Source organism: Herpailurus yagouaroundi, unplaced genomic scaffold, assembly GCF_014898765.1.
Source record: "Herpailurus yagouaroundi ecotype Mexico unplaced genomic scaffold, PumYag 197, whole genome shotgun sequence".
NCBI lineage: Eukaryota > Metazoa > Chordata > Mammalia > Carnivora > Felidae > Herpailurus > Herpailurus yagouaroundi.
In genome coordinates, this window is record NW_024412428.1 from 29,088,431 (window position 1) to 29,097,703 (window position 9,273).

The 9,273-nt window shown below is 36.3% G+C and overlaps 1 protein-coding gene across 1 annotated transcript in view; it reads left to right on the plus strand.

Annotated features, from left to right (window-relative positions):
• Positions 1–8,304, plus strand: part of SUGT1 (SGT1 assembly cochaperone of MIS12 kinetochore complex) — a 44,709-nt gene extending 36,405 nt beyond the window's left edge. Inside the window, exon 13 of the mRNA XM_040448589.1 lies at positions 7,750–8,304. Within this exon, the coding sequence (XP_040304523.1) occupies positions 7,750–7,851 (102 nt within the window). The 3' untranslated portion in view covers positions 7,852–8,304. The remainder of the gene's footprint in view (positions 1–7,749) is intronic.
• The last annotated feature ends 969 nt before the right edge of the window (positions 8,305–9,273 follow it).

Genomic DNA, 9,273 nt, shown 5'->3' on the forward strand with positions numbered 1-9,273 from the left:
TGGGAATTTGTCTTTTTTTTCCCCCCAGTCTTGATGTAGAGGTTTGTCAATGTTAGTGAATTTTTTTCAAAGAATCAACTCTTTGTTTACTTCATTTTTTTTCAACTTTTTATTATAAATTTCATTCATTTCTGCTATTTTCTCCTATCTGCTTGCTTTGGGTTTATTTTGCAATTTTTTTTAGGTTGTTCAGATGTGAGTTTAGATTATTGATTTGATACTGTGTTTTCTTTTGTGTGTGTTTATGCTGTAAACTTCCTTCTTAGGGTTTTAGCTCTCTCACAAATTCTAATGTTATATTTTCATTCAGTTTTATATGTGTTTTGATTTCATTTGAGACATCATCACATGGGTTGTTTAGAAGTATGTTGTTCAGTTTCCAAGTGTTTGGAGATTTCCATGTTATCATATTACTGGTTTCTAATTTTATTCCATCGTGATTTGAGACCATGTACTTTATGATTTACATTCTTTGTTTTATTGCCCAGCGTTCAGTCTATTTCAAGTGTATGTTTCACTTGAAAAGAAGGTATATTTTTTGTTGGGAGGAGTGTTGTAGAAGTATCAATTTTATCTTTTTATTTTTATTTTTTCTATTTTTTAATTTTTTAAAACTTACATCCAAATTAGTTAGCATATAGTGCAACAATGATTTCAGGAGTAGATTCCTTAGTGCCCCTTACCCATTTAGCCCATCCCCTCTCCCACAACCCCTCCAGTAACCCTCAGTTTGTTCGCCATATTTATGAGTCACTTATGTTTTGTCCCCCTCCCTGTTTTTATATTAGTTTTGTTTCCCTTCCCTTATGTTCATCTGTTTTGTCTCTTAAAGTCCTCATATGAGTGAAGTCATGATTTTTGTGTTTCTCTAATTTCACTTAGTATAATACCCTCCAGTTCCATCCACGTAGCTGCAAATGGCAAGATTTCATTCTTTTTGATTGCCGAGTAATACTCCATTGTATGTATATACCACATCATCTTTATCCATTCATCCATCAGTGGACATTTGGGCTCTTTCCATACTTTGGCTATTGTTGATAGTGCTGCTATAAACATGGGGGTGCATGTGTCCCTTTGAAACAGCACACCTGTATCCCGTGGAGAAATGCCTAGTAGTGCAATTGCTGGATCATAGGGTAGTTCTATTTTTAGTTTTTAGTTTTTTTTTTAACGTTTATTTATTTTTGAGACAGAGAGAGACAGAGCATGAACAGGGGAGGGTCAGAGAGAGGGAGACACAGAATCTGAAATAGGCTCCAGGCTCTGAGCTGTCAGCACAGAGCTCGACGTGGGGCTTGAACTCACGGACCGCGAGATCATGACCTGAGCCGAAGTCGGCCGCTTAACCGACTGAACCACCCAGGTGCCCCACTATTTTTAGTTTTTTGAGGAACCTCCATACTGTTTTCCAGAGTGGCTGCACCAGCTCGCATTGCCACCAACAGTGCAAAAAAGATCCTCTTTCTCCACATCCTCGCCAACATCTGTTGTTGCCTGAGTTGTTAATGTTAGCCATTCTGACAGGTGTGAGGTGGTATCTCATTGTGGTTTTGATTTGTATTTCCCTGGTGATGAGTGATGGTGAGCATTTTTTCATGTGTCGGTTGGCCATCTGGATGTCCTCTTTGGAGAAGTGTCTATTCATGTCTTTTGTCCATTTCTTCACTGGATTATTTGTTTTTTGGGTATTGAGTTTGATAAGTTCTTTATAGATTTTGTATATTAACCCTTTATCTGGCATGCCATTTGCAAGTATCTTCTCCCATTCTGTCAGTTGCCTTTTAGTTTTGCTGGTTGTTTCCTTTGCTGTGCAGAAAGAAGCTTTTTATTTTGATGAGGTCCCAGTAGTTCATTTTTGCTTTTGTTTCCCTTACCTCCGGAGATGTGTTGAGTAAGAAATTGCTGTGGCCAAGGTCAAAGAGGTTTTTGCCTGCTTTCTCCTCGAGGATTTTGATGGCTTCCTGTCTTACATTGAGGTCTTTCATCCATTTTGAGTTTATTTTTGTGTATGGTGTAAGAAAGTGGTCTGTGTTCATTCTTCTGCATGTCGCTGTCCAGTTTTCCCAGCACCACTTGGTGAAGAGACTATCTTTATTCCATTGGATATTCTTTCCTGCTTTGTCAAAGATGAGTTGGCCATACGTTTGTGGGTCCGTGTCTGGGTTCTCTATTCTGTTCCATTGGTCTGAGTGTCTGTTCTTGTGCCAGTACCATACTGTCTTGATGATTACAGCTTTCTAATACATCTTAAAGTCCAGGATTGTGATGCCTCCAGCTTTGGTTTTCTTTTTCAAGATCGCTTTGGCTATTCAGGGTCTTTTCTGGTTCCATACATGTTTTAGGATTGTTTGTTCTAGCTCTGTGAAGAATGCTGGTGTTACTTTGATAGGGATTGCATTGACTGTGTAGATTGCTTTAGGGAGTATCGACATTTTAACAATATTTTTCATTTCCAGGAGCATGGAATCTTTTTCCATTTTTTTGTGTTTTCTTCAATTTCTTTCATAAGCTTTCTATAGTTTTCAGTATATAGATTTTTCACCTCTTTGGTTAGATTTATTCCTAGGTATTTTATGGTTTTTGGTGCAACTGTAAATGGGATCAATTCCTAGATTTCTCTTTCTGTTGCTTTATTGTTGGTATATAGGAATGCAACCGATTTCTGTGCGTTGATTTTATTTCCTGAAACTTTGCTGAATTCATGGATCAATTCCATCAGTTTTTGGGATCTTTTAATTTTTGGTTTATCTTGATATTCTTGTGAAATCTGTGTCCTTGCTGATTTTGTCTTATTGTACTGTCAATTTTTGCTTCACATATTTTGCAGCTTTGGTGCATATGCATTTAGGATTGCTGTATCTTCATGGTGGATTGGCCTTTTTAAACATATGTATATGTCATTCTTTAGCTCTGGTAATTTTCTTTGCGCTGATATTAAGATAGTCAGTTCTTCTGTTTTTTGATTGTTTGCATGATGTATCTTGTTCTGTTCTTTTATTTCCAACCTATCTATATATCATGTTTAAATTTATTGATTCTTACTATTTTAAATTTTTTTTTTCAACGTTTTTTTTATTTTTATTTTTGGGACAGAGAGAGACAGAGCATGAACGGGGGAGGGGCAGAGAGAGAGGGAGACACAGAATCAGAAACAGGCTCCAGGCTCTGAGCCATCAGCCCAGAGCCTGACGTGGGGCTTGAACTCACGGACCGTGAGATCGTGACCTGGCTGAAGTCGGACGCTTAACCGACTGCGCCACCCAGGCGCCTGATTCTTACTATTTTAAAGGGAATTTCTTGGAGACAGCAAATGGTTGGGTTATGTTTTTTAATCTCTTCTGTCAGTCACTGTCTTTTAATTGATGTATTTAGATCATTTACATTTAATTTTTGATATGTTAGGAGTTTAAGTGTACCATTTTATTTTTGTTCTGTATTTTGATTTTGTTTTTCCTATCTTCCTGTGAGTACTTTTGATTATTTTTTAATTTCATTCTGATTTATGTATATTTTTTAGTGTGTCTTATTTGTATAGCATTTTTAGTGCTAGCTCTGGATATTACAGTAGCCATATTATACATAGCTTATCATAGTTTACTGGTGTCATTTTTCTTGTCAGTTTGAGTGAAGTATAGAAACCAGACCTCCCTCTATGTTCTTTACCCTTTCTCATTTATAATTTTCACAAATATTTCCTCTACGTACATTTAGAACCACATCATACGGTGTTATATTTTCACTTAACCATCAAATGTAGTTTAGAAAGCTCAAGAGAAAAAACAAATTCTATTATATTTACCTATATTGTTACCTTTTTTCATTTGTAATGTTTTAAGATTCTGTCATTTGTTCTTTCTTACTTTCGAGAACTTTCTTTAATCATTCTTTTAGATCTGCTCATGACAGATTTTCTGTCAGCAAGGATTTCTTTGGGTTTATGCTGATTGGGGTTTGTTGAATCTGTAGGTTTAGGTGTCTTGACAAATTTGGGAAATTTTCGGCCATTATTTTGTTGAGTAATTTTTCAGTTCTGCCTCCTTTGTCTCCTTCCTGGAACCTGATGATATTAATGTTAAATACTTTGTTACAATTTTCGCACATCCCTGGGACTATCTTCATTTTATCTCTTTTCTCTCTTTGTTGTGCAGATTAAGTGATCTGTATTGTCCTGGTTTCAAGATCACTGATTCTTTTCTCTATCCCTTCTATTCTTTAGCCTATCTGCTTACCTTTTTATTTCAATTGTAGTTTTAATTCTAAAACTTTCCGTTTGACTGTTTTTTGTGTCTTTTTTTCTTTGCTGAGTTTTTCTATTTATTTTTTTCAAGTAACTTCATAATTCTCAGTTAAAGCATTTTTACTATGACTACTTTAAAATCTTTATCAGATAATTTTAACATTTCTGTCATCTCAACATTAGCATCTATTGATTGCCTTTAAAAAAAAAGTATGAAAGCTTCCTGGTTCTTGGTGTTTTTTTAATCAACAACAAGTGATTTTCATTTGAAACCTGGACATTTTCATGTTCTGCTGTACGACTGGATCTTATTTCACCCCTCCATCTCCGTTGGCTTTCTTGCCCAGCCGCTCTGGCAGAGGAAGGGAGGGCATCCCTTCATTATTGCTAGATGGAAGTAGAAATCCAGATACCCTAATCAGCCTCCTTATACATCTCAGGCATCCCCTTGTTACTGTTGGCAATGGGATAGATATTATATCTATGTGATTTTCACTGGCACCACAGGTGGCAGAGGAGGTGGGTTCATGGTAGCCCAGCACGGATGGAAGTCTAGGCTTCCCACTCAGCCTTTGCTGGCCTTGGGTGGGAATGGAACCATAGTTTTTATCTGTGGTGTTTAGCTGCAGTGGAGTGATTATAGTCTAAAACTTTTCTGTCTTCCTAAGTGGTCTTTTTGTCTAATTTTTTTGCTAGAGAAATCAGGTTTTTGTTGGAGCTTTATTTGTGCCTCTTAGTGTTTCCAGCTTCTTCAGCAGCAACTGTAAGACATGAGACAAAAAAGAAAACCCAGAGACTCACCACCATATTATGTTGTTCCCAGGCTCCCAAGGTCCCTAGCTGATTTGTTTACTTCCCTTCATCTTTTAGAGTTTTCTTATGTCTCTTTACATGTGTATAATGTCAGAGATTTTTAATAGTACTTTATGGGAAGAGTTGGCTGAAGTACATCTACCCTGTGTCCCCAGGAAGAGAAGTCCGTTTCAATATTGACTTTTTTAAGAGTGTGCTGGACAGAATAGTGTGTAAAATTTCAAAGATTATAGAATCTGCATCCATTTTCATACAGAGGCTTTGCTAGTAGTAATTGAACCATCTACACCCATAAAACAAGCCACCCTTTGTCAGCATTGACCTAGAACATACCACGTGCTGTGGGAAAACAAACAAAATAGACTCTGATCTCCCAGTCTAATTGGGACAAAAAGACCAACATGTATAAAATACTCAGAGGGAAATGCTAAATTGGGGAAACAGATGTCTTGAGTAAATATCAAATTTCAAATTAAATCTTTCTGTGGTCTTTTTAGGAGTAGTTTGTTTCTTTTTAAAGTTTGTATTTAACGGGGCGCCTGGGTGGCTCAGTCAGTTAAGTGTCCGACTTCGGCTCAGGTCATGATCTCGTGGTTCACGAGTTCGAGCCCCGCGTCAGGCTCTGTGCTGACAGCTTGGAGCCTGGAGCCTGCTTCCGATTCTGTGTCTCCCTCTCTGTCTGACCCTCCCCCCATTCATGCTCTGTCTCTCTCTGTCTCAAAAATAAAAAAATAAAATAAAGTTTGTATTTATTTATTTTTTTAAGTTTTTATTTAAATTTCAGTTACCATATATGCAATATTAGTTTAAGGTTTACAAAATAGAGATTCAGCACTTCTGTTCAACACCTGATACTCATCACAAGTGCCTTCCTTAATCCTTACCACCTGTTTAACACATGCCCCCACCCACCTCCCTCTGGTAACCGTTAGTTTGTTCTCTATAGTTAAGGGGCTGTTTTCTTGGTTTGCCTCTCTCTTTTTTTTCTTCTTCTCCCCTTTGCTCTTTGGTTTGTTTCTTAAATTTCACATAATGAGTGAAATCACGTGGTATTTGTCTCTGACTTATTTCAGTTAGCATATTACTCTCTAGCTCCATTGTGTCATTGTTAATGGCAAGATTTCATTTTTTTTTTATGGCTTAGTAATACTCCATTGTATATATACCACTACTTTCTCTTTTTTTTTTTTTTCCTCAATGTAGGGTTAGGTTAGGGTTTATGGCAGGGTGAGAGTATGTTCCTTATATCCCAAAGTTTAGAGAACTCTCCAGAGGGTTTGATTTAGGGTTAGAGTTAGGTTTAGGGTTTGGGTTTTAGGGTTAGGTTTAGGGGTTAGGATTGGGATTTAGGGTGTTAGTGGGTTTGTGTTAATGAGAGAAGATGTTACTTGAACAACAGTTTATGCACAGTGTAGTTTTGTGAGATAAGCACAGGGCTCTTCCCATATGCTGCTAACATATGTTTACAAGCACTTACATCTTAATGAAAGAAGGCATTACTTGAAATACGCATTGTACACCATGTAGTTTGATTCAAGTATAGGTCTGTTCCCACATGCAGACCATTTACAAACATACCATTTACAAACATAGGTATCGGTATTTTATTTGAAGCCTACCATGTGCTCAACGATTGTGCTTAGATCTAGTATATAAGTGATGGTAAGATAGTTTTCTTGCTTTGTAGGAGCTCTCAGCTTTAGTTGGAACCAAGGGTGGGAAGCAGCTATAAAAGAAATTAGATCCTTAAAATTCTAACAGTAGTGGGATGTGTATTATATTAATGGTAAGTATTTTCATGCAGAGTACAAATCCTACAAGGGTAGAGTCCTGATTAGGGTCAAATGAGGCCACAGAGAAATGGTGATAGGTCATGTTTAGAGGGTAACTAAAGAATAGAAAGAAAACTGGGATGGAGAATATCCCATGCAAAGGAACCCATGTAAGAGAGCTTGACAGAGAGTGTGGGGCATGAGGTTATATCAAGGTTCCAGTGTAATTGTATAACTTTATATATTTGCTAGCAACACAACTGGTTTTGTAAAAATGTTTAGATTTTAATTCATGTTTTTTGCTATGATCCAAGTAGATGAATTTTTATTCCATTAAGATAACAAATGTCTAGAAGTTTTTTAAAATGTATTTATGAATATGCTAGGGTTGTTAGTAGGAGGTATATTCTGTAGATGGTAAATCGATAACCGGTTCTCTACTGAGATACTGATATTAAGTACCTGTGTGTGATTTGAAAAAAATTCCATGTTCCCTAGTATATATTGTCACAGAGCTTTACGAAGGGTCTCTTAAAGTTCTGTTCAGCTACTATCGAAAGAGTTTACTTTGCCTGGTCTCTACTATCTTTAATGAAAGAGATTAAGAATTTTCTTTGGGAGCCAATTGTATTTTCATCAGAAGGTAGATTTTCCACATTACGCCTCAGTGCTGATTAGCAGAAGGAAATAAGACAGTGTGTATGAACATGATGGCTTCTACCTTACTCTAGAGTTTCCTTCTTAGGTTGTAGAGAACATGGTTAACTTCTCTGAAAAGACTAAGATTAAATCAAAATGATATCTTGTGTTTATATTGAGACAAACATAGCTTATATTTGGAACTCTATGCTTGGAACATTTTTAGAAAAATACTATTTTGATTATATGGTCCAGAGATTAATCTATTTTTATTTCTTATTGCAGATGGAGTCTGGTGGTACAGTTTTGAGTACCAACTGGTCTGATGTAGGTAAAAGGAAAGTTGAAATCAATCCTCCTGATGATATGGAATGGAAAAAGTACTAAATAAATTAATTTGCTATCACTGTATTGCATATATTCACCTAATGCCCATTGTGTATTAATATTGCATTCTTGAATTTTGAACACTGAGTATCTTTTTGAAAGGTTTTACCTCTTTACCTCTTTGTGCTTTAGAAATTATTTTCCTTCAAGTGTTCTAAGAGTCTAATGAAGAATGAAGATCCTATTTTATCACTTTTGTCCTTAAGGATTTCAGACATGCTGAAATGGAATGAAGTATCATTTGCTACTAGATAGAGTAGTTCTACCTAGTTATGGAAGGTGGAGAAATCATTAATGAATATCTTGGGTTATTGCCTTATTTTTGATGAAGTATTACGTTAATATTTATTAGACTTGGCAATTTTGGGTGAGCATAGATTTTTTTCAAGTGTTACATTGTTTGCTTTTAAAAACTGCTTTTGGATGGAGTTGTAAATACAATTTTTCTATGAAGTTGTTTGGTTTATTTACCTTTTTCTTAAGTTTTTTTAATGAGAACTTTGAGAAATTATCACAGGGAATTCCTGTTTGGTTATATGCGAAATATTTGTAATTACACTGAGATTTTGGTCCTTACTTTCCAAATTCCTGTCTAAAACATAGACACCTGAGTTTAACATGCTGCAAATTTATCTGTGTTGAAGGATAATCTGTGAAATTGGGCCAAATAGTGATTTAGGAAAGCCCAACTTACCTTCTTGCTGGTTTTTTTTTTTTTTTTTTTTCCTGCCACATCAGGAGTCCTGAAATAACTGGTAGTTTGGTTTGGTTTGGGGTTTTGTTTTTTTTTGTTTGTGTGTATTTTTTTCTTTATTAGTCCTTCTCATGTCCCCATGGTTACTTTGGTTCCTGTGGTTTAGGGTAGCTGCTGAGAGAGTAAATTAACAGGTATACATTTAGTATGTACTCTGTTTCTAGAGTAAATAGATACCATGAGAATACAAAAGGTAAAGACATGATCATTAACTTCAAAGAGCTTATAATCTAGCACAGAGAAAATTATTGATGAAAGAATTATGGAACTCATTATAAATAGTTTTGAGACAGAAAAATAGTGTTTTATGATTAAAATGCTTTGCAGTCTAAGCTGTTACAGAGTGTAGGCCATTGGTGACATGTAGGTCTGACTTTGCTTTCTGACCATAATTGTTAACTATAATGCCATAGAGGTTGGTGTCTCTCAGGTCTCACAATGTGGCACGAGGCATTACTGGGCCCTCATAGCTGAGGATAGGGTGAACAGGAGGCAAATCAACCTTTGCTTCAACTTTCAGAAGAGTGGGAATTCCGTCCCTTCCATCTAATTGTTTGACCTGAAATGTAGCGGGATTCATGAGGACGGTGGTGGTGTGATAAACCAGCCTTGCCCAAACCTTACACAAGCTCATGTAAGCACCTGGGAATTTTTACTTGTCCTTCCGC